Source organism: Cervus elaphus, chromosome 16, assembly GCF_910594005.1.
Source record: "Cervus elaphus chromosome 16, mCerEla1.1, whole genome shotgun sequence".
Lineage (NCBI taxonomy): Eukaryota > Metazoa > Chordata > Mammalia > Artiodactyla > Cervidae > Cervus > Cervus elaphus.
Genome location: NC_057830.1, coordinates 16,673,546 through 16,699,731, shown reverse-complemented (window position 1 = coordinate 16,699,731; position 26,186 = coordinate 16,673,546). Strand labels below are relative to the sequence as shown.

The 26,186-nt window shown below is 35.4% G+C and overlaps 1 protein-coding gene across 4 annotated transcripts in view; it reads left to right on the top strand.

Moving 5' to 3' along the window:
* Positions 1 to 26,186, top strand: part of FKTN (fukutin) — a 112,707-nt gene that overhangs the window by 14,177 nt on the left and 72,344 nt on the right. For all 4 annotated transcript variants that reach the window (XM_043927226.1, XM_043927223.1, XM_043927224.1 and 1 more), the window contains exons 2-9: positions 715 to 916; positions 1,679 to 1,738; positions 3,910 to 4,116; positions 6,490 to 6,767; positions 7,415 to 7,547; positions 16,289 to 16,418; positions 18,395 to 18,528; positions 19,961 to 20,088. In XM_043927226.1, the coding sequence (XP_043783161.1) occupies positions 812 to 916; positions 1,679 to 1,738; positions 3,910 to 4,116; positions 6,490 to 6,767; positions 7,415 to 7,547; positions 16,289 to 16,418; positions 18,395 to 18,528; positions 19,961 to 20,088 (1,175 nt within the window). In that variant the 5' untranslated portion in view covers positions 715 to 811. The remainder of the gene's footprint in view (positions 1 to 714; positions 917 to 1,678; positions 1,739 to 3,909; positions 4,117 to 6,489; positions 6,768 to 7,414; positions 7,548 to 16,288; positions 16,419 to 18,394; positions 18,529 to 19,960; positions 20,089 to 26,186) is intronic.

Below are 26,186 nucleotides of genomic sequence, written 5' to 3'. Positions count from 1 at the left end.
GCCAGCAAGTGGCAACTACCGAGCCCGTAGCGCCTGCACTGCACAACGAGAGAAGCCCCTGCACGTGAGAAGCCCACACATCGCAGCTGGAGAGTGACCCCTGCTCTCTGCAACTAGGGAAAGCCCGCCTGCAGCAATGAGGACCCAGTGCGGTCAAAAATAAGTAGATAAAGCAGTGTGTACATGTTAAAAAAGAACCGAATTTTTCATCATGACTTTTTTTTACACTTGCCAAAAACTGAAGATGTATATGGGATATATATAAAAACTGACCACATTCTACATCACATTACATACACATCACATACACTACATCTACATCACAACAGAAGTGATGTTACACAGGTGATGTTCCTTGACCAAAAGTTTATTTTTTCTCTGGCAGTGGTTCTTAGTATGTGCATCAGCATCACCTGAGAATGCATCAGAATTGCAAACTCAGAGGCCTCACCCCAGTTCTACTGAATCAGAAACCCTAGGGGAGAATCCTTCCCATCTCTGTTGGTCAGTTTTTATAGATATCCCACTTATTTTTTGCAGTTGTAAAGAATGCCATGATAAACATTTTTGTTCTTCCAGGTTTGGTCTTATATCTGATGATTTCTTTAGGATAGGACATTACCAAATCAAAGAATGTTCTGTTGAACTTTAGGTAACTTTTTCATGGTTAATAAAGGTGAAAAATTAAATATAGGCTTTTTTTTGTCTCTTCAGAAATATTGTTCACAGAAAACAGGATTACCTTTTTACCCCAAAAGATGAAACCAACTGGGTTACTTTCAAAAGACAACCAAGTGACCACTGCAGACTGATGAGTAGAATCAGTAAGAACGTGATTTTGGTGCTTTTAACTTTGACAAGTTCTGCATTTCTGCTATTTCAGTTGTACTACTACAAGCACTATTTATCAACGAAGGTAACTTTTTTTCCCTGCCTTCTCATTATTAAACTTCGTTTTAGCTGTTTATCTTCCTAACATACTTCCTCTTGCAGTACATACAGTTAATCAGTTTTGTTTTTAAAATCCTTGCAGAAATATTTCTTTGAAATTCTCCTCTTCATGGGTGTGGTAAGAAGCAATTCAGAATTGCAGTTAAAGATTATAATAATAACACACTAAAAGTCAGAGGTGCAAAGTTTCAGTGATGTTGAAATTTTCTGAGAGAATTATGTGAAAATTGTTATTTTTACAAACATATCATCACTCTTTGGAAAGAGTTCAGTGATAAATAATTTTGATAAAATGTTAGAGTTAGTTTACTTTGGTACAAAGTCGATTTTAATATAGTGCCTAACAGGGAAGTGTAGTGTTATAACTTACCTTTATTATAAACCTTTAGGCATAAAGATAGAGAGACAATGATTTAGAATCTAGTAGCTTCTGAAGATCTTATAAATATACTAATTTGAAAGAGATAGCAAAGAGTTTACTATTATTTGATGGAAATTAATAGATTCTGAGATGTTGACCACATATGCCTGTTTTAGCAGTCTCAGTGCTGTCCATCTTGGGTAGTTATATAATTGTAGACTTTTTAGCTCATGACTGTGTGTATTTAGATTATGCTTTTTAATGATTATTAGCCAGTTATATAGGTTGAACTTCATACCTCCCCTAAATGTAATGTTAAGTGCTGGGCTTTGCATTTACTAACTTTTATTTTTGTTATCTTCCTAGAATGGATCTGGTTTATCAAAATCCAAAGGAAGCCAAATTGGATTTGACAGAACACAGTGGGTATGTATGACAGTCGAGAAACTCCTCAATTGCCAAGATCGTTTAGTTCATTCACTTATATACTTAATAAGTATTTGTTGAATTATGACAGTTTTAATAGCTAGCTTGGTAGGAAGTGGGAGTAGGTGATAGAGGGTAAGGGGAAGACACTGTGCCAAGTGATTTATATGGAGTATCACATTTAGTCATGCGAACTTGATGATGTTAATACATGTTTGTCCTCAGTTCACTTAAAAAGGTTAAGGTTGGTTGGCTAATAAGTGACTGATTCCAGATTCTAACTGCTTGCTTCCAAAATCCTCATTCATTGAGTTGTGGTGCTTCCCCAAATGAATAAATATGTGAAAAGCAGAATTGAACCAAGAAAATATAAAAAATATTTGCAAAACGTGTGTCTGACAAAAGATTGATATCAAGGATAAATAAAGAACTTCTGCAAGTCAGTAATAGATTTTTTTGTTCATATTCTATCAAACTGAACAAGTGTCCTATTCCTGGTTTGCTGAGAGGTTTTTATCCTGAAATAGGAATTGAATTTTGTCAAATTTTTTTGTGTTGAAATTCTCATAGAGGTTTCCTCCCTTTATTCTATTAATATGATGGATTAATTTTCAAATGCTGCCTTTCATTCCTGGGATAAACTATACTTGGTCATAATATTTTCTTTTTTTTTTTTCTTTCTTTTTTTTAACTACAGGAATTAATTTTTTAGTATCCTGCTAAATGTCATTGTATCTGTGTTCATGAGGGACACATGATACTTTTCTTTCTGTAATGTCTTTGTCAGGTTTTTTAGGAATACACTGACCTCAAAATGAGTTCAAAGTATTTCCTCCTGCTCAGTTCTAAAGAGTTTTTGTATAATTGACATTATTTCTTCCTTAAATCTTTGATAGAATTTGCCAGTGAACCGTCTTAGTCTAGAGTTTTTTCTTGTTTTGATGGCAAGACTTTTTTTTATACAATAAATTCAATTTTGTTAATAGTTATAAGGCAAATCAGATTTCCTGTTTCATCTTCTGGTAGTTTTGTTAATTCTGTTTTTAAAGGATTTATCCATTTCCTCTAAGTTATTGAATTTTGGGGCATAGCATTGTTTATTCTAACTTTTTATTTAGTTGTCTCTCCCACTAAGAGATAATAAATTCCTCTGGAGCAGAGATTATTATATTCTTGGTATTTGCATAATACCCTACAGTAAAAACAAAGGATAAGAGACTGATTCATACATTTATCTCACTTTTTTATCTTTATAATTCCTGATATTCTAATCTGTTTATTATCTTGTATATGTTTTTATAAGTTTCTTCAGATTTTTGTGAGTAATCATTTATCCTTAATTCCATGAAACATCTTTTTTGATGGGCATACATCCTTTTGAAGTCATTATTGCTTTCATTAACGTAGGCTTTTAAGCAACAATGTATGCTATTTATTCTGTTTATCTTGGCTACTCTTAGATACTGTTTACTCCTAAGTGTGATTATTCGGTTTCCATTCTGATTTCAAAACTTTTTTTTTTTTTTTTTTTCAAAACTTATTTTTTGCAGTAGAATGTTCTGCTTACTGCTCAGTGGAATTGTATTTTAAAATATCAGTATTACAGTATTATTAGAAAGTCAAACTGTATACAGGAATGGTCAAGCAGACAGTGTATTTTAGTTTGTCTTTTTCTTGGCAAGATTATTAAGCAGTATTTCAAATATGAAGAAAAGTTCCACATACAGTTTATTTTTGGTTTTGAAAATGTTGACATGATTAATTTATTTAAAATTGAAAGACCTGGTATTTCTTCTCCAACTTTTGCTTGAAAAGATTTAGCTACTACGAAGGGAATAATTTGTAAGTCCAGAGTTCTCATCTCAGATACTGCTTCCTCTGTGAAGATTTTGATATCCTTTTGATATACAGTTAATTAGTTGATTACTGTTCTGTACTTACCTTATATTGTAAATATTTGTACATCATCCTCAGTAGACTGTGCACTTCTTGAGAGCAGGTATGGTGTATTATTTATTTGTGGGTTTTTTATTGTTAGCAAAATAGTAAGCCTGGTATCTATTGAATAAGCACTCTATATGTATTCTTATAAAATTAATGAATAAAATTTAATGAGCTAGATTATTGTATTGGTTTAGAAGAATTAAGGGAATTCTTTTCCTCTCAAACAGCGTGCAGTTAAAAAATTTATTATGCTAACATCCAGTCAAAATGTACCCGTGTTCCTTATTGATCCTTTGATTCTGGAATTGATTAATAAAAACTTTGAACAAGTCAAGAATACTTCTCATGCCTCCTCTACTTCAGAATGCAAGTTTTTCTGTATTCCAAGAGACTTTACTACATTTGCACTACAGTATCAACTATGGAAGAATGAGGTAAGATGATTTGCTTTCAGGTAGTGGAATGTGTCTTTTGTAAAACAATATAAGATTAAACCAATTTAACTGTAAAATATTTAAAATTTTTTATAAAGACTTATAAATTATATCAGGAATATTTTCAGCTATAAATAACAAAACACAAGGCTCCTCTGTCTGTGAGATTTCCCAGGCAAGAATACTAGAGTAGGTTGCCATTTCCTTCTCTAGGGAATCTCACTGACCCCAGTTATTGAGCCCACATCTGCATTGGCAGGTGATTCTTTACCACTCAGCCACCTGGGAAGCCCACAACTGGAAGTGGATTTGTGCAGTACAGCCTTGAGTTAGGCCTTTGCTGTGTTTGATCAGAGCAACTTCTTTGTTCTTAACTTTCCTCTGTCATGATTATGAAAAGGCAAGCCATTTCATAGTTCTTCCTGTTTTGTCTATCTCCTCACATTTGAGGTCTGATTTCTCTTCAAGTTCTGTCTGGCCACTTAAATTTTTCCTAAATTTACCAATTTATAATGGTTGTATTTCATCCTGTACAGTAGATTCCTTCTCTGAATTGGCCACTCTTACACTCAGTCAGTACTTTCCACCTCTTAGGTTTATGCAGAAAGGAAATCCTACAGTAGTTAATTCTAATATAAGGAGAACCAAGGTGAAACTGTATCAGACAGGGCAAGTTACATTAATTGCTGCTAAAAACAACCCTAAAATCTCATTGACTTAGTGCAAAAAAGGAATAATTGTCTCTAGACAAAATCCAGTATGAATATTCTTGGTCAAGGGTATTCCTGGATGACTTTCCTATAAGCAGTGCCTCAGGATGCAGGCTGTTTGAGTTGTGTGGCTTCCCTATCCCATAGTTCTTTGTTTCCCTACATGCAGATAAAAGAGAGAAAGCAGAGAAGATCTTATGGGACATTGTAAAGCCAGGCCAAGAAGTGGTATCTGATTCTTCCATCCGCATTCATTTGACCAAAACACAATTTCACTCTATATCCAGAAAGGGGAAGGCAATTGTAATTGATACTGGTTAGCATTCTGTACCAGAATGATCACTTTCTAGACATAGTTCCAACCTTTAATAACTTTAATGTCTGGTATTACCACTTAGAACTTTATTTTCCTTAACTGTAGATTAGGTGTAATATCTTCCTTGTTGACCTCACATAGTTTCTATGGACATCAGATGAGATAATTAATGTGAATAAGCTTCATACATGTTATATAAATGTAGACTTAAAGAGGTGGTGGTGTAGAGTAGAAAGAACTTTGGTTACATAAGACCTAAATGCTGGCAGTAGTTTTGTCTCTTATTAATTTTGTCTCTTTGGACTTCTGTGAGTCTTTTTCTTTATCTACAATATCTGTGCTACTTATTCTTTAAGACAGATGTCATGAATTCAAACAGTGAGTGAAAGTCACTCAGTTGTGTCTGACTCTTTGCCACAATACTGGAGTGGGTAGCCTTTCTCTTCTCCAAGGGATCTTCCCAACCCAGTGATCAAACCCAGATCAAACCTGCATTGCAGGTGGATTCTTTACCACCTGAGCCACGAGAAAAGCCTAGGAATACTGGAGTGGGTAGCCTATCCCTTCAGGGGAACTTCCTGATCCAGGAATCAAACCGGGGTCTCCTGCATTGCAGGCGGATTCTTTACCAACTGAACTATCAGAGAAGCCATAGATGTTATATGTAAATGCAATAATGTTTATAAAAGTTCTTTAGAAACTGTGCATTTCTGTTCAAATGTGAGGTGTTCTTAATAATTAATACTGTTTAACCATCTGTAGCACTGGTTGTTAGGATTAAAAATCTACCCTGTAGGTTAATCTTTTTACGTGAGACTTATACTGTAACTAATAACTGTTGGAAATGTACTTTGCTTTATAGTATATCTTAGTCTGTTTTCTAATGATGTATATTATGATAGACTTCTATTTTAGTAGCAGTTTAAGGCATTGGGATATAACTATGAGATGAGAAACCCTGCTCTTATGAAGCACTTTTGAAGATTATTAGAAGTTAAATTGAGAATCACAGGTTTAATTTTAAGTCCTTACATTAACATTTACTTTGGAGATGCTAACCAGAGAACGCTATAGTGAATGGACATTTTCATTCCAAGGGAGAAATTTGTATTGATTTTCATAAAGAGAGTCTTTGAACATGTCTTCTATGCTATTTGGTTTCTCTTTTTGATGCTTTCCTTAATTCTCCCACCACCACCTTTCCTTCTCCACCTTCATTTTTTAATCTTCAAGCAAAGAGCAGATTAGGACGGTAATACAGAAGACTTAATTCAGTGTAAGAGTAACTTTAATTTTGCTACTAGTATTTATTTTAAATATTCAAACTTGATGTTTCTTTGGTTTTAGGAAGGCTGGTTTCGGATAGCTGAAAATATGGGATTTCAGTGCCTAAAGATCGAGAGCAAGGACCCCCGGCTGGATTGGATAGACTCACTTTCTGGAACTGAAATTCCCCTGCACTACATCTGCAAATTGGCCAGTCATGCCATCCACTTGGTGGTCTTTCATGAGAGGAGCGGCAACTATCTCTGGCATGGCCATCTACGGTTGAAACGACACATCGACAGGAAGTTTGTTCCTTTTCGAAAGTTACAGTTTGGTCGTTATCCTGGAGCTTTTGACAGGTAAATTCAGGGTCTAAAGGAAATATGTGAAACCTGCCTTATTCAGTCATGAATTCTTATTCTCTTTTTCACATTTAGTAATAAAACCTAAAATGTATTTCATGCAAATCAGTTTTGAAATGTAAATATTCAACAAGAAGCGACTCATGTACATGTACTCCGGGAAATATATATCAGAATGTTCATAGCAACATTGTTCTCAGTGACCCAAACAAAATGTGGTGTGTTTGCACAATGAAGAACCATGGGGTAGGGAAATGAAGAAGCTCTTATCTCATGCTCTATGTAGCAACAGAGGTGAAGCCTACAATGCTGAGTGACAGAAGTGAGGCATACAAGAACACAAATCTTATTATATTTGTAAAGAGCTCAGACACAGGGTAAAGTATGTTTGTGGATGTATACTTACAAGTAAAAGTGTTTAGAATGTGAAAACTTCCAGTTATGAGACAAGTTCTTGGGATATAATATGCAGCATGATGACTATAGTTAATTAACACTGCTATATTATATATTTGACAGTTGCTAAAAGAGTAGATCTTTAAAAATGATACCTTATATGCTTGATCTTTAGCTATTTTGCTTATGTTGTATTGAATGTACTTTGAAGAGGCTGCCTTGTAATAAGTCTTAATTTTTGTTTTCAGGCCAGAGTTACAACAAATTACTGTTGATGGATTAGATGTTCTCATTCCAAAAGATCCAATGCACTTTCTAGAAGAAATACCACACTCTAGATTTATTGAGTGTAGGTATAAAGAAGCTCGAGCATTCTTTCAGGTTAGAGATAACCAAATATTGTACTTTACAATTTAAAGGAAATGTGTTTATTTTTAGTATTTACCAGTTGAGGCGGGGGGAAGGTAAAGGGACTTATGGTAAAAAGAGACTTAGGTAAGAAAACATCTTTTCTGCTTTGTCTATTTCCTTCTAGATTGTTTAAATTTTTTAAGTAGATTAAACATTAACTTTAAGGAACAATTTCTTCCCCAGTTGAATGGTTTGATATTTACGGAGACCTTATTTTATTTGGATAGACATTGACAGGTTCAGCACTGGCCTCTGCTTTTAGTTAGGATCGCCCATAAACTTTATAAAGATGGTACATTCTGTTCTTAAAGCAATCCAAGTAGGATCAAACCATGTAGAATACGTACTTCATAGAAAATACAGTTTTTCTCAGAGGGTTTGCACTGAATATGAATTTTTTGTGTTTATGAAGGTTTTTCAAGATAAATGCTACACAAAGACCAAGTGCTTTTGAACTTTACTTTATTCTGTTGTTCTGACTTTCAGTTCAATAAACATTTATTAAAAGCCAGCTTCCCAGGAACTCTCCTGACCTTGGGGATATAAAGATGATTTTAAAGGACATGAAAGTTCAGCTCTAGGAAATGACATGAAACAGAGATATAGTAAAAGCAGTCAGATCTGTGTTGGGGTTTTGGTACTTAAGTTTTTCCACTTGCCCTTTGTTTTTCTGAGCAAACTTTTATTTTCTGTGTTCCCTTCCAAGAAAACTGTATACACAAGGACTGGAGGGGAATGAGAAAAAGAAGTACCAGGTGTAGCATCACCGGCCAAATGCCCAGAACCCAAAAATGCGAGGGTTTTTTTTCCTGATAGGTTGTGCTGGCACCCAAGGCCTAGACCTGACAGCCAGAGTGGGCCTTCCTAGTCCTGTTCCTTCCTAGCCCTGTCCACAGATCTGTAGATTTGTGGCTGAAGCCGCATGAATGAGAAGCTGGAAGACTGCATGTGTAGCTGGGCCAGTGTCAATGGGCAAGTGCTGCCCTTCACATCTCTACCACAGAGTATGAGGAAGCCGAAGAGAAGCAGATTGGTGCTTGAATTTCACCATCCTTTCACTGTTCCTGTCTCAATGAGTTTGTTCTGGTTGCCACCTCTGTCCTAGCAATTATCACAATTAATTGTGAATGTCTGTCCTGTCCTCCTATAAGATGGTGTGAACTTTTTGATAGCAGGTGTCTTATTTTACTCACCTTTGTAGCCCCAGCATCTAGCACAGTACCTGACACAAAGAAAAGATCCTATAGTAGTGGAAAAACACATAAATAATAAGGTGCTCAGAATCAAATGGTTGTTTTTTTTTTTTCCCAGAACTCTTACTGGGGCTGCTCCATTTACTTGGCAAGCATTTGCCCATACTCATTTTATTGATCTTTATGAGAAGGCACTGTAAAATGTAAAATGTTTCAAAATATCGAGAAATCATGAGAATCAGTTCAGTTCAGTCGCTTAGTTGTGTCCAACTCTTTGCGACCCCGTGGACTGCAGCACGACAGGCTTCCCTGTCAACTCCCGGAGCCTGCTCAAACTCGTGTCCATCGCATTAGCGATGCCATCCAACTGTCTAATTTGTCGTCCCCTTCTCCTACCGCCTTGAGTCTTTCCCAGCATTATGGTCTTTTCAGATGAGTTGGTTCTTTGCATCAGGTGGCCACAGTATTGGAGTTTCAAGCTTCAGCATCAGTCCTTCCAATGAATATTCAGGGTTGATTTCCTTTAGAATTGACTGGTTGGATCTCCTTGCAGTCCGAGAGACTCTCAAGAGTCTTCTCCAATTCTACAGTTCAAAAGCATCAATTCTTCAGTGCTCACCTTTCTTTATAGTCCAACTCTCACATCCATACATGACTACTGGAAAAACCATAGCTTTGACTAGATGGACCTCTGTTGGTAAAGTGATGTCTCTGCTTTTTAATATGCTGTCTTGGTTGGTCATAGCTTTTCTTTCAAGGAGCAAGCGTCTTTTAATTTCATGGCTCCAGTCACCATCCGCAGTGATTTTGAAGCCCAGAAAAATAAAGTCTGTCACTGTTTCCATTGTTTCCCATCTGTTCGCCATGAAATGATGGGACCCGATGCCATGATCTTAGTTTTCTGAATGTTGAGCTTTAAGCCAAGTTTTTCCACTCTCCTCTTTCACTTTCATCAAGAGGCTCTTTAGTTCTTCACTTTCTGCCATAAGGGTGGCGTCATCTGCATATCTGAGGTTATTGATATTTCTCCTGGCAATCTTGATTCCAGCTTGTCCTTCATCCAGCCCAGCATTTCTCATGATGTACTCTGAATATAAGTTAAATAAGCAGGGTCACAATATACAGCCTTGAGGTACTCCTTTCCCAATTTGGAACCAGTCTGTTGTTCCATGTCCAGTTCTAACTATTGTTTCTTGACCTGCATACAGATTTCTTAGGCGACAGGTAAGGTAGTCTGGTATTCCCATCTCTTTAAGAATTTTCGACAGTTTGTTGTGATCCACACAGTCAAAGGCTTTGGCATAGTCAATAAAGCAGAAATAGATGTTTTTTCTGGAACCCTGTTGGTTTTATGATGATCCAACGGATGTTGGCAATTTGATCTCTGGTTCTTCTGCCTTTTCTAAATCCAGATTGAACATCTGGACATTCACGGTTCATGTACTGTTCAATCCTGGCTTGGATAATTTTGAGCATTGTTTTGCTAGTGTGTGAGATGAGTGCATTTTTGCGGTACCTTGAACATTCTTTGGCATTGCCTTTCTTTGGGATTGGAATGAAAACTGACCTTTTCCAGTGGTCCTGTGCCCACTGCTGAGTTTTTGAGTGCAGCACTTTCACAGTATCATCTTTTAGGATTTGAAATAGCTCAACTGGAATTCCATCACCTCCACTAGCTGTGTTTGTAGTGATGCTTCCTAAGGGCCACTTGACTTCGCATTCCAGGATGTCTGGCTCTAGGTGAGTGATCACACCATTGTGGTTATCTGGGTCATGAAAATCTTTTTTTGTATAGTTCTTCTGTGTATTCTTGCCACCTCTTCTTAATATCTTCTGCTTCTGTTATGTCCATACCGTTTCTGTCCTTTATTGAGCCCATCTTTGCATGAAGCGTTCCCTTGGTATCTCTAATTTTCTTGAAGAGATCTCTAGTATTTCCCATTCTCTTGTTTTCTTCTATTTATTTGCATGGATTGCTGAGGAAGGCTTTCTTTTCTCTTTGTGCTGTTCTTTGGAACTCTGCATTCAAATGGGTATATCTTTCCTTTTCTCCTTTGCCTTTAGCTTCTCTTCTTTTCTCAGCTACTTGTAAGGCCTCCTCAGTCAACCATTTTGCCTTTTTGCATTTCTTTTTCTTGGGTCTTGATCACTGCCTCCTGTACAATGTCACAAACCTCCATCCATAGTTCTTCAGGCACTCTGTCTATCAGATCTAATACCTTGAATCTATTTGTCACTTCCACTGTATAATTGTAAGGGATTTGATTTAGGTCATACCTGAATAGTCTAGTGGTTTTCCCTACTTTCTTCAATTTAAGTCTGAATTTGGCAATAAGGAGTTCGTGATCTGAGCTGCAGTCAGCTCCTAGTCTTGTTTTTGCTGACTACACAGAGCTTCTCCATCTTCAGCTGCCAAGAATATAATCAATCTTTTTTTGGTGTTGACCATCTGGTGATGTCCATGTGTAGAGTCTTCTCTTGTTTTGTTGGAAAAGGGTGTTTGCTGTGACTAGTGCATTCTCTTGGCAAAACTCTGTTAGCCTTTGCCCTGCTTCATTTTGTACTCCAAAGCCAAATTTGCCTGTTACTCCAGATATCTCTTGACTTGCTACTTTTGCATTCCAGTCCCCTATGATGAAAAGGACATTTTTTTGGGTGTTCGTTCTAGAAGGTCTTGTAGGTCTTCGTAGAACTGTTCAGTTTCAACTTCTTCAGCATTACTGGTTGGGGCATAAACTTGGATTACTATAATATTGAATGGTTTGCCTTGGAAACAAGCAGAGATCATTCAGTCATTTTTGAGTTTGCACAAAAGTACTGCATTTCGACTCTTTGTTGACTATGATGGCTACTCCATTTCTTCTAAGGGATTCTTGCCTACAGTAGTAGATATAATGGTCATCTGAGTTAAATTCACCCATTCCAGTCCATTTTAGTTTACTGATTCCTAAAATGTCAATGTTCACTCTTACCATCTCCTGTTTGACCACTTCCAGTTTGTCTTTATTCATGACCTAACATTTCAGGTTCCTATGCAGTATTGTTCTTTACATCATCAGACTTTACTTCCATCACCTATCACATCCACAACTGGGTGGTGTTTTTGCTTTGGCTCCGTCTCATCATTCTTTCTGGAGTTATTTCTCCATTCCTCTCCAGTAGCATATTGGGCACCTACTGACCTGGAGAGTTCATGTTTCAGTATCATGAGAATAGTGTCATGTTTTTTTAATTTCATATTTTCAATTCTGATTTTGAACTTTTAAGGGCAACCATCAGTCAGCATTCGAATCAGGAATATGGATGACAGATGCTCAGAGGGCTAGTCAGCTTATCTAGGCTTATGAGGCTAGTCAGCCTCATACTTCTGGTGTTTAAAGTACAGCAAGGCAGGAATGCTATCAGCAGGTTTCTCTTCATAACAGGGTCAACTGGAACTTTGTATTCATTCTTCATCGTGTTATTTGTGTCCTTCACTTACAACAAGACAGACTCTTGATTACTAATTTGTTTTCCCCTTCTGCTAATGTATTGTTATTACTGATGTAGAGTGCCTAATGAGGTTGATAGCTTTTTAAAAAATCCTTATCCTCGTAAATGCTTTATTCTTTTGTTATTTCTTATGTTAGAACCAGGACGGTCAGTTTTCAAATTAAAGTGCACATACATAACTTTGAACACTTGATGGCGCCAAAGAGTCTTAAATACAATGCCTGGTGTTTAAAAAAAAATTAATGTACTAATCTACTAGATCTCATAGAGCAGCCTTCTAACTTTCCTTTTTTAAAATAGTAATTTTTGGAAACATTTTCAAACCTTCAGAAAAGTTACACATGCAATACAAATAATTCCTTTTCCTTAACCTTGTGGGAGTTATTTGTTGATATCTACTGCACAACTTCAAATAATTTAATATTTCTTAAAAACAAGAATATTCTCCTAATACCTTAATACAAAAATCAGGAAATAACATAAAGATTATTACCATTTAATCCTCATTCAAGTTTTGCTAATTATCCTAATAATGACCATTATAATAAAAGGATCTAGTTCAGAATCACATGTTGTGTTTATTTTCTGTCTCTTTAGTTTCCTTAAATCTGGAACAGTTTCACAATTACTTTCTTTTTTCTGTAACTTAGCATTTTATTTGTTTTTTTTTCCCATTTATTTTTATTAGTTGGAGGCTACAATTACTTTTTAACATTTATGACTTTGATACTTTGGAAGATTACATGCCAGATATTTTGTAAACTGTCCCTTGTTTGGGGTTTGTGTGGTTTTTCCTCATGTCACATTGGTGTTGTACACCTTTAGTAAGAATAACACAGAAGTGATTCTGTGCTTTCACTTTATCCTGTCAGATGCTGCTTGATTTTGATTTGCTCCATGTGGATGCCCACATCACCTGCTCAGGCCCCGATACCCATGCCAGGCTACCGCAGTTCACTTTCTTGCTTTGCCTCATGTAATGGTTCTAGTTTAGAAGAGTCCAGGAAGGGAAGGATAACAGAGGGAAGTGTCTCCTGACTTCCTTTATTTACTTAACTATTTTCTCAGTCTACCAAGAAGCATAGGATAATACATATTTTTCTGCACTTGATTTTGTCTCAGCAGCAGCCATCAAAAAATAATTGGTGAGCTCCAGTGTGTTGAGTTCCAGTAAAAAAAAAACCAGAGAGGATATGGAAATATCTGGACCCCTAGTTCAGGAATATCTAGAAAGCTATATTCATATCCTCTTCTACTACACTGCTCTGAGACCTGGGGCAAATTTCTGAGCCTTAGTTTCCTCATCTATGAAATGAGCGGGCACCTTCTGTTATCTTGTTATTTTTAATCTATATTTTGGGGAAAGATTTGTAGAAAGGTTGCCTGAACAGGAAAGATCAAATATGACATGGTATTTAAATTAGGATTCAGTCTTTTTTTAAATGCATGATAATCCCAAGATTTACATGAGACATTTTAAATGAAAAAAAAATTATGTTTGCTCAGTTGTGTCTGACTCTTTGTGACCCCATGGTCCATAGCCTGCCAGGCTTCGCTGTCCGTGAGATTCTCCAGGCAAGAGTACTGGAGTGGGTTGCCGTTCCCTTCTCCAGGAGATCTTCCCAGTCCAGGGATCAAACCCAGGTCTCCTACATTGCAGACAGACTTTTTACCGTCTGAGCCACCAAGAAAGCCCTATGTATAACTATAATTTTTAAAGTCCATAACAGATGTAAAGGGTGTATAGGTATATACATGTTTATATTTTAACACATATGAGGGTCAGTTCTAATGAATGGAATTTCTGGGAGTGTCATGTTATTAAAGGTATGTCACAGAGGTGGGAGTATGTCCATGTAGGGGCAGCCTTAATTGGACATAACTATCAGAGTAATATTTTTGTAGAACATAAGGTTTTCATTTCTATTATTTCTATTATTTAATTTGATCTTTTCAGCTACTCTGTGAAATAAGCCAAGATTCACCATTAACCTTTAAGAAAACTAAGGTTTCAAGATGTAAAATATAAGGTCTTGAGATGTAAGTCACAGTCATTATTGGCTGAGCATGGACTAAATTCTGTGTCTCTAAAGTCCTAGCTCTAGGCTTTTCTCCCTGCAGCAGGGGTAAGAGCATGCATCTCATTCCAGTCATATGTCCTAACAGCATTATGGCTCTGAGGATGTTTTCATATTAAAGAGATCCCATATACTTTCATATTGAAGAGATCCCATATATGTATTCTGGAGAATGTAGTTTATCTTCAGGAATCCCTCTTTTTTCCTAGGAATACTTTTTGCTTGAAATATATGGTCCTTGTAGGAACTATGTTTCCTCCTGTTGTAAAAGAATGCCATGATATTTTAGGATACTGTTGGCATGGGAGGGGCTTAATCAGTCATTTATTCATTTACCCATTTATCAGTATGTGTTAGTCACATATTATATGCTAGGTACCATTTTAAATTTGTATATACACCGATGGAGAGATGCAGTACCTGCCCTCAAGGAATCATCTTTACAGCCTATTGGAGGAAGTATAAATAGAATCAGCAGTTAGAATGAAATGTGATAAGGGAGAATGGGCAGGATAGGTGAAGGGGATTAAGAGATATAAGCTTCCAGTCATGGGTATGTAATGTACAAAATAGGGAATATAGTCAGTGATATTGTAATAGCTCTGTATGGTGACAGATGGAAGCTAGAGTTACCACGGTGATCATTTTGTAATGTGTGAAAATATTGAATCACTGTCTTCTACACCTCTATGAAAATATTGAATCACTATGTTCTGTACCTGAAGCTAATATAATATTGTATGTAAATTATACTTCAATTAATAAAGAAGCCCTTGATCTTTCGTACATCAAAAAATCAAAAAAGAATTAAATATAATAATTATAGTGAAAGTATATAAAAATGGTAACTTATGAGCTCATTGAACAGATTATTTCATTGATCTGTGTCTACATATCTAGTACCAAACATAATTTTTTGCTCTCTAATGTTGAACTGAAGAGGAGTCCTGGAAGAATAAATATATTTGTATTCCTAGGAAAATCAGAGTTTGTTTTTCAGAGGGTGGAACTGAAACATGCAAGATTTTATTAGTCAAGGGCATTTCAGACAAAGGAAACATGTTATGAAGACACAGAGGCTTGAAAAATTGTGGCGTATTTGGCGAGTGAAATATGAGGAGGGTGGAGATAAAGGCCAGACCAGTAGTCTAGACCTAAACACAGTGACCTTATCTGTCATGCCAAGAAGTTAAGATTTTGTCCTGTAGGTAGTGAAGCACTGGTGAAGAACTTACAGTTCTTTCTTCAGTTCCAGAACCCCCTAAAATGAAGAAAAGTGAAGAGACTATAAATAAATGACTAGTATTTGTATAGAATTTCAAAATTTGTGAGACATTTGTCTGTCATCCATTATCTCATTAAATTCTCACAACCGTCTTGCAGACTATTATCCTTTAATTACTGATGAGAAAATTATATGAGAGAGGTTTTTTCTTTCATTCTCTCCTTCATTCAGGCACTGTTTTAGACATTGAAGATACAGTAATAAACAAAATGAAGTCCCTTTCCTCATAGAGCTTATTTTCTTCTGAAGTGATATGCCCAGGGTCACAGCTAAAATGAAGTGAGATTAGACTTGAGCACAGTCTGCTTCAAAAATTTCATGTTCTTTCTACTATACTATTCAGTCCTAAAGAGCATTTATACTAGTGAATGAATCATTGAACGCATTGTACTTCAGATATGCCTGTAACTCTCTTAATTAGCCTTCTTTTCCCGTAAAACTAGAACGTATAAAACTCACCCTTTGGGAATCCTGATTATATTCCTTCCTCCTTTAACTTGGCTCTCCTAGAATCTGCTGTTTATAGTCTTGTTTTAATGTGTGACTAACAAGGAACTCTGAAGTTATAATATGAAGTTAGTTTTCAAATTTAATTTGGATGTCACAAATATTTCTGGTAACTTAGAAATGGCTATAGTAGCTTACTATTTGTTATATCTGTAGCAATACCTTGATGATAACACTGTGGAAGCTATGACCTTTCAGAAGCATGCAAAGGAATTGTTGCAACTAGCAGCCAAAACATTAAAGAAGTTGGGAGTACGGTTCTGGCTGAGCAGTGGAACTTGTCTAGGTAAAATTCTTCTTGCTTTTCATTTGTCTTTTTGACATTTCATCCTCCTTGGCTTTAGAGATGACTGCTTGAGATGACAAAACATCGGTGGTATTTGAAGTGTCATATTTATAGACAGAATAAACACAGTGCATGGAGCAAGGATTTATTGATTTTTTAAAAAAGAAATAACTTCAAAATCATAAAACAGAATTAGCAAGGCCATGTTGTGTTTCCCAAAATAATGTGTATAAAATTTATATCAGAACATGTAGACTACATGTGATCCTCAGGTAATCTTTAGATTAGCATTTTATTATTTCTACCCATAGGTTGTTATTCTCTTTAAAAAGAAACTGTATTCTGTTTCTTTACATACAAACAATACAGACAACTTGCATTGCACCAAAAGTTTCTAAGAGCAAGTTTTTTCTAAGAGAAACAATGAAGGGGATGTTAAAAGGTCTTTCACAAATCTTTTCCACATCATGATGGTATCACTGATTGGACATCACTATCTTACCACATTCTGCTTATCCTAAGATGGGAAAGTGTAGAATTCAAGAAAGATTTCCAAATCTCTTTCCACTGTTCATTAGATCAGACTTCTTTGGAATATAAATTATTTAGAATCATAAAATTTTTTTTATTCTTTCTTGTTTATAATGATAACTGATTATAACTGTTTTTGATCCCTCTTAGTTATAACTATTTGCACAAAAGTTAATTCTGCTGCTGCTTTTAGAGGGCTACCATATAATTTATTTAATTTGAGATGTTTTGAGAATGAAAAGAGTGCTGTTAGTAATTATGGTACAACAGGTATAAGCAGGGATATATGGTTATCCTGTCATTTAAGCTTTGTGGAAAATTTACATGGTTCTTCCTGTCAAGGAGTTTACAGCTAGAGTAAGCTACCTCCGCCCTTCGCCCTGCACACAAAAAAAGTACATCTCGTTTATGTGATCCATGCTCTAAGGTTTAACTTTTTGAAGCAAGATTGTTTTGTGGACTGTTACCAAAATTCTCCCTAATCATTTGTCATGATAATCTTTTGAGTTCTTAGCTCCATAAGGGCATTTATAAAATGAGAGAAGTTGGATTAGGTGATATTTAAAGTGCCTTCCATTTTTTTCTTTTTTTCATTCTTAATAATTTGTGATTTTTTGATAGATGTGGATTATAGATTTTTTTTTAAACTGGATGTGAGATCCTGTGCTTGACTTCTAAAGATCTGTGTTAAAACTGAAATTAAAGTTTAGAATTTCAAACAGTATTTCCCAAAGGTAATTGTAGACATTTGTTTACTTTTTGAATACTTTGAATGGAAGGAGTAGAAGGATAATAAGGGAAAACCCAGAGCCCTTAGTAATATTAAGGTATAAAGTTTTTTCCTTTTAGAAAGTACAATAGCTTAGATAGTACAATAACTTAGAGGTAGATACATAGTAAATATGTAAACATAGCTTTGGATGATATGTTGAAAATTGAGGTTGATACTGCTCTTCTTTTATAGATGGCCCATCACACATTCAGAGCTATTAAGTTCTACAAATTACTGCTTAGGAAAGGAATATTGATTAAGCAAAAGAATTAAATTATGTTTTTAGCATATCTTAAAAGCAACCTTCATCATAGATTTATGAGTAAACATCTAGAGAAGTAACAGTGTTTTAAATGAATGGCTCAGTTAACATTATTAAAGCTAATAGTTTATTCAGAAATTAAAGTATATCATGAAAAGTCTTGAGGTTGCTGAGTGCTCAGAAAAGGTGAAGGAAGGAGGGAATAAAAGAAATACTCTTCAACAATTGGCTCCTATGATCATAAATATTAAGTTGGGATCTAATTTAAAAATTCTGATAAAGCACACTAAATCTAATCCTGTGAAATAAAATACATTGTTACAAAGACTGTCCATTGTAATAATTACTAATTATTTCCAAACTTAAGTTTTTCAAAAAATTTTCTTATTCCTTTTTTTTTCTTTTTTTTAGGATGGTATCGGCAATGCAGCATTATTCCGTATAGTAAAGATGTTGACCTAGGAATTTTTATACAGGATTACAAATCTGATATTATTTCAGCATTTCAAGATGCAGGACTCCCACTCAAACACAAATTTGGGAAGGTCAGTAATAAAAATGCTTCACTTCATTAGTAACATGTTTCAAAAGTAAAGTTTATATTAAGCAACTCAGAGATATTTCATATAGCATTTTATCATTCAGTATTGGTCAGAATGAGTTCAGCAGAAAATTATTACCACTTGTGACTTCTGCACTATTTAAGGAAAACTAGAAAAGCTGGCTTTTTATTGACCATGAGAAAGTGAAAAGGATCTTGGACTCTTGAAGAAGAATTTATTGCCATTACATTAGGGAACAACATAATGTAATAATTAATTAATATAATAAGTAAGAATCCCACCTACCCTACCTGAAGTGTCATTTATTTTTTTGTTTACATAGACATCATATTATTATCACCTCAAAACATTCCATTGATTGCTAAGGACTTAAAATACAGAATCATTTCAAACATTACTTGGGTTTCTTATTTATTTCACATGTCCTAGGTAATAGCAATTTTCTCACAGGTCAACTCAAATAGGTCATTGTGGCTTAGATGAAATCTCCTTTTAGATAATTTAATTCCTATAGCCTAAGCCTATGATCCCTGGCAATCACCTTACTCTTAATGTGCTTGTTCCCAGGGAGGTGTTGTCCTGGAAAGCAAGAAGAAGTATGTTCTGTTTGTGGAAAATTACTTCCTTCATCATAATCATTTTAGTTTATTTAAAATTTTAATTAAGTATCTTCCTGAGGTCAAAGTCAAAGCAATAGAACTCTAGTCATTTAGCAAATGACTTAACATTTCCTTAACACCCAGTCTCTGCCTGGCACTGTGCTCTGCATGTATGGCAAAGGTGAATAAAATACAGTCCTTATCCTTGAGGAGCCCTGTCTAACTGAGAGAAAACAAATGCATAAACATTTAAGTGGTTAGTGCTGGAACAGACAAGTGTACCAAGTCCAATGGGAACTTGGAGGATAAGTTTGTAGGATAAGTTTCTTAGGGACATGCTCTCAGAATTCTTTGTACTTTTATTTCTTCTTTTTTCATATATATAATGTAATGATATATGGGTTTCTATACTACATTTACGTAAGTACTTAGTTATTGATTATAATGATTTACTTCCTGATAGTTTTACTTGGTTATTAAAGGGAATAATTTTTCTTTGATTACTTTTCTTTTTTCATCAGAAAGGAGCTCTGGAACAGGATGTTTTGCAGAGTGAATCTTTAACTACTACAAGTCATGTATTCTGAGTTGTCATCAGTTGTAAAAAGCAACATTATTTTATGTACATTTAAGAAAGAAATCTAATGATTGTGTGCTACTGATGCATCCCAATTTCAGAGATGCTCCAGCTTGAAAAACAGTTATCTTAAAACCTATACTCTCTCCATATAAAACATAAGAATCTTTTTTTCTTTTGATTTAAAAAATGTTATTTCCTTTGTTTCAGTCTGTAAAGGTTTTCATCTTCTCCCTAGGTAGAAGACAGCTTGGAATTGTCTTTCCAAGGAAAAGATGATGTAAAACTTGACATTTTTTTCTTCTATGAAGAGACTGACCATATGTGGAATGGAGGCACTCAGGCCAAAACAGGAAAAAAGTTTAAGTATGAATCAGATAAGTTCTTACAAAGGGGGCTTTAGAAATAACTGCAGAAGGTAGAAGTAAGGAAGTATGGGGTGAGATGGGGAATGACCATCAAGGCTCCACTGTTAGCTGATACTTCTCAGCTTCCCAAAGAGTTTCCCAGTTTTGCTTGAGAAGTGAGGATACCTATCAGGACTGAGGAAGTGCCCCTGGATTTGTCACTCCAAAAAGTCATTATGATTGGAAGCCCTTGTGTCATCAGAAAGGGAAAACCAAAATAAGGAACAGAAAATTAGGCCCATATTCTGAGCCAAAAAACCAATTGGCTGCTAGAGCTGTTGGAACTTGATAATTTGATGAGAATGGGTAAGGATCAGTAAGAAGGGGATAGTTAAGGTGAAGTGAAGTTTAAGTGAGGAGATTGGGATTGGCTGGAACTGAGGTCATAAATGCTGGGCAAGCTCTGAAATGTGCCTTTAGCATAGACTGAGGCCCATTCTTTAAAGGATACTTTAAAGGATATATTTAAAGGATAATATGGTAGTTAACAGCTACCACATTTTGTCAAATGTAAGGTGATATGCACTGTAAGATGTACCATTATTGTATGTGCTAACAAGAAAGGAAAGACATTGCTAATTATAATCTTTTTTAAGACACCTGATTCAGATAGAAAATTATAGGGGGAAAGTGTCTCAATTCTGAATTAATTGATGGACTACAATATATTAGACTGGCATTTTGAGCTTTTTTTTTTAATGCTGCCATAGTCAAACTCTTTGATTACAAAAGACAAAAATATAGAGTAACTGTGTATATACCCTTTATGATGCAGTTGGCCTATTCACAGTTCTGAGAGAGAGAGAATGAATGTGAACCTGAACCCAAAGAATGTGGGCTCTGAAGTCAGGCAGACCTGGAAAATGTCAGCTTCACCCTAACTAATTGTAGCCTTTAGCTTTTTTGAACATTAATCTCATACTACTGTGGGTCAGGCACTGATGTGAACATTTTTCGTGTATTAACACATCTAATCCTCGTAACAACCATAGATAGTCTGTGAGGCACTGAGAATTTAAGTCATTTGTTAACATCACAGCAAATAAGTCAGGCAGTAGCCTGTCTCTGGAGTTCTAATCACTACCCCCTACTGCCTCCCTAATACACCTGACTGTATGAGGCGCTTAGTGTATCACTTAGCCCTTATTATCAGTAAGTGGTGGTTACCTTTGTTATAATTATCTAATGTTATTAATATTATGATTGCTAGTGTGACTGCTGCCATTGTTGTCATTATTATGGTTCTTAGGTCATTCTTACTGGTTCTTACGACCAGGAGCATAGATTTACCTCACCAACTAGCTGAGATTAGGGCTCCTATCACTGAATAAACTTGAGCCATTGGGCACACTGGAGAATGTTCTGTAGCACAGAAGAATAATTCCAAACTCAGACTGGTTTCTCCTGGATATATAGACATTACATACTTTATTTGAATCTTTATTTGAAGGCAAGGAGTCTCCATGTAATATTAACCTTGTTCTGGAGATTTGAGAATAAGCCAAACCTTTTTTCTCAAAGTCATAAAGTATCCCCAAATTGACATGATCCTGGAGTGTGTTCCTGAAGCTCGTATATTATAAAAAATTATTTTGCTTTATGACAACAAATACCTTCATGCTAAGTAAGCTCTGATTATAAGACAAAAATACTTAGTAAGTTAATAAATATATAGTTGATACTCTCACTGTGGCTAGGTGAATAGGGAGGTGTTTTTTTGATATTTAGCTAGTTTGTTTATTAAAATATAATAAAAATGCCAAACTTAATGTATAATTTCCAGACTTTTAAAAAAAAACAACTGTGAGATAGTATAGCATAGAAATTAAAAGCATGGAGCCAGTCTGTTTGCTTTTGGATCCCAGCTCTCCATTTTATAAGCTAGTTATTTAACTCACTGGTCCTAAATTTCCTCAAATGTAAAATGAGAATAATAATAGAAATTGCTATATAGAATGGTTTTAAGAACTGAGTTAACCCACAAAAAGGGTTTTGAAGAGAATTAAACATATCTTGAGTGCTAAGAAGTTATTAGTTGCTATTATTAATACTCTCAGTAGCAGTAAAGAAAACTATTCTTCTTCTTAGTCTTATAAGAAATTTATAGATCAGAAACCTGTATAATTATCTGAATATTAAACTGCCACATCTGTTCTAAGAGACCTCATGAGAATGTCACCTTTTGTTTCTGGAGCTTGTATTATAATCCTGTTATTCTTAATTTTTCTTCTAAAGCTTGGATTTCTTTCTTCCCACTGGCATGATCCCATGTCAAACCTCAAAAGAACTGTGCATTTCTAACCACTACATCTCTGGCTAGAAAAAGCTTCTTTCATTCTGCTTTAACTGCTCTTTATGGTAGCAGTGTTTGGGAAGTGTGAAGTGTTCTGATTATTTAATGAGAGAAATGAACAGTGATAGAACTGCCTGGACAGATGGTTTGAGTCCCAGATTTTCTATCATGTTACTGTGACCTTAAAAGGCAGAGAAAAGAACAGGGGATGGTTGTGAAGAGTAGTTTCTTTGGAAGATTCCCCCAGCCATATGCCATTTTCATTCTTTTCAGCACTATTTACTGTAAGAAACTATAGAATTATCACCACTACTATTCCTCGAGGGAAAAATCTTTAAAGCTAGTCTAAGGGTCTTTTTATCTTTATAATATTCTACTTTTTATTCATGTGTAGTTTATTCTGAGAAAAAACTTAATGACAATATAGAATACTTACGTTTTTTAATGGTTCAGACTGTTAAGAATCTGCCTGCAATACAGAAGACCTGGGTTGGAAAGATCCCCTGAAGACGAGAATGGCTACCCACTCCAATATTCTTGCCTAGAGAATTCCATGTACAGAGGAGCCTGGCGGGCTACAGTCCATGGGGTTGCAAAGTCAGACGTGACTGAGCAACTAACACTTTCACTTTCACCGTTTTTTATAAAGCCGAAGAGGAATCAGGAAGGAAGCAGAAGGTTCCCCCTTTTAAAACTTTGCTCTGCATGCCTTCAGAATGATGTTTTGGTCATAAGATTGAATTATCATTACAATATTGATAGCAAATGATAAAGCTATAGCCACCAGGGTATCTACCTATGTATCAGGCACTATGATAGGTGTTTTATGATTTACTCTCAGATCATCCTCACATGTTCCCTATGGGTTAGATATTCTCACTCCCAGTTAGATATGAGGAATCTAAAGCTCAGAAAAGTGAAGTAACTTGCTCAAGGTTCTCTGGCCATTAGTGATAGGGCCAAGATTTAACTTAAAACCTGTTGGATTTTTAAGCCCAAATGCTTCCATCTAAGAGTTAATGGGTTAAATGAGTTAATACATGTAGTAATGCATGTAGAACAGTACCTGGCACATAGTAAGTACTGTGTAAGTATTAGCCACAGCTGCAACTGTCATTACCGTATTATTATTCTTTTACTATTACTTCTCGTGTTACCCTGGTAAAAGTATAGGTAATTCAACACAGTGTTAACTTGTATTAGTTACTCTGGGTAAGCATTTTTTTCCCAGGTCTCATATTTCTTCCATCTTTAGTTCTTAGTCTAAGCCTGTACTTTCACCTAAAATCCAAATTCTCTTCTTAAATATTGTCTAGATTTTTAATATTTACCTTTCTTTTCCAAGTTTCAATCACCAGTGATAAAAGGTCATGAATGAATATATTAACCTTGCCTCCAGATGTGAAATTTTCATTCCACAACTTTACAGTTCTTATAGATGCTGCCCAGATTCCTCTGGATTATTTCTTTCCTTCACATCTGAATCAACTAATATAAGTGGAGGCCAGAAGTTTAAGAGGCAATAATGTAATAACAAAAATTAACTTCTATTGAATAGTTACTGTGTTCTAGGCACTATGCCAAGTTTTTATATACATCTTCTCATTTAACCCTCACCACAAATTTATAAAGGAGGTTTACTGTCACCCTCATTTTATGGGTGAGGAAATTAAGGCAGAGCTAAGACTCAGACTTGGGCATTATCACTTCAGAGCCTGTATTCCAACCCGTGTACAATACACTGTCACCACAATCTCAGTCATATTGTTAATACTCCCTCCGTGAAAAGAGCCCTTCTGTTTATTGACATTGTCAGAATATTACAGCTACCTCTGTATCCGCTGATAGAAAATTTACTACCCCAGGGCTAGTTGTGGGTTCCTTAGACCTTCTGTTATATTCAGCTTCTGCTTATTGTATAGATCTTCAAAAAAAATTGGATTTGTCCTCTGTGGGACTAGACTTATCCAAGTGTGACTCTTATATAATTTAACTTTTCATTTCTGAAGAATTTATTTGCTAACTGCTATGTGCCAAGGATTCTGATGTGAATATAACTTAGTTTCTGCTCTCAAGAATCTCATAATCTAGACCGTGAAACAGATATTAAAGTACTCTATCGGCAGAACATGATTTAAATAGGTGTCATGTATAGTTGAGATACAGATCAACTCTATCTAGAATTAATGACAAGGAAGTGTGGCATAAAATACAGAGAAGTTTGTTAGATAGACTTGGGAGGAATATGGAGAAGGGTCTAATAATAGGTTTATTTAACTATTTTTATATTTAGATTGTTTCCATTTTTTATTACTAAAAAATTCCGTGAGCATCTTTGTACATTAAGTGTAAGTTTTACTAGGGATTGTTTCTTTGAATAGATTCCCAGAAGTGGAATTACTATTATTGTTTGATCATGCTGTTTGAGAAATAGAGGGGTAATTGGACAATCTTCTGATAACAGTAAAAGTACAAGATTTTACCCTCAGTGTTTTGTTTTGTCCTTTGACTCTTTTAAGGCACTTTGCAGATCTACAGGCCTCCTCAGTCGTCTTTGTTAGCATGCTTTATTCTCCCTGCCTTTTTTTCCCGTATTTTTTTAAAAAATAGACAGCTAATTTTGTGATAATTTTAGATTCACAGAAAAGAAAATAATATAATGAGTTTCTGGATACAGTCATCCAGTTTACTTTAATGTTAACATATTGTTACCATGGTACTTTTGTCAAAACCTTGAAACCAGTCTTGGTGCATTATAGTTAACTAAACATTATCTGTTCTTCACCAGCTTTTCTACTAATGTCCTTTTTCTGCTCCGGGATCTAATCGAAGATCCCACATTGCATTTAGACCCCAGCCTTTTGAAACTTGATTTTGGTCCAAGATTTTAAGTATGTCACTAGTAGTTTTATTAGGTTATTAGACATCATTCCATGTCCCAATTCTGCTATGCGAGGATATTGAGTTGCCTCCATTTTGAAGTTGCTCCTCAGTTCCTCTAAATGGAAATAAATCTCCTCTTCCTCTGAATTTCCATAGATTTTTCTTTTCTGTTTACCTCTCTTGTGCTGTATTTAGGTACTTTTGCTGATTTATCCGTCCTTTCTGAGTTATAGGTAAAATAAGTCCTGATAAATCTATCAGGCTGCGTGACCTGAGCATTACTGGAAACTAGTATCAGGTCCTCTCAAACACAATCTTGTAGTGTTTCCTCAAGATGTAAGGGTGACCCTAGATTGATGACTTGATCCAACCTAGCACCTTTGGAGAATCAAAGCCATGAAGTTGTTACCTCAGTTATTTTCAGTCACTGCTTCAAAAGAAGTGAAAGTGGTGTTGGTTGTTGCGTCCCCACTCATAGGCTCTCTTAGCTCCATAGATTGATAACTATGCTTCCATAGTTTTAGCTCTCAAAAAACACATTTGTCTTTTGAGTACTTACAGCTGTAAAGCTAAAAAGACAGATTTGAATAATTTCTTTAAATGAGTGCATTTAAAACATTAGCTTTTCTAAAAATGATGTCATATTTCCTACTCTGTTTATACCTTCATATTTTACAACATTTAGACTATATTTAGTCCTCCTTAATTAACTTCCAAACCATCAAGGGGGAACACTGAACGCATATTATACGGTAATTGTATTCTTATACACTGTATAGAAGTGGCAGTTCTTTATTTGATATTTTTAAAGAGAAGATCACCTCGTAATGAATAAATAGTCAGCTCTTTACTTATGTGAAATAAACTTTGTTTTTAAGACA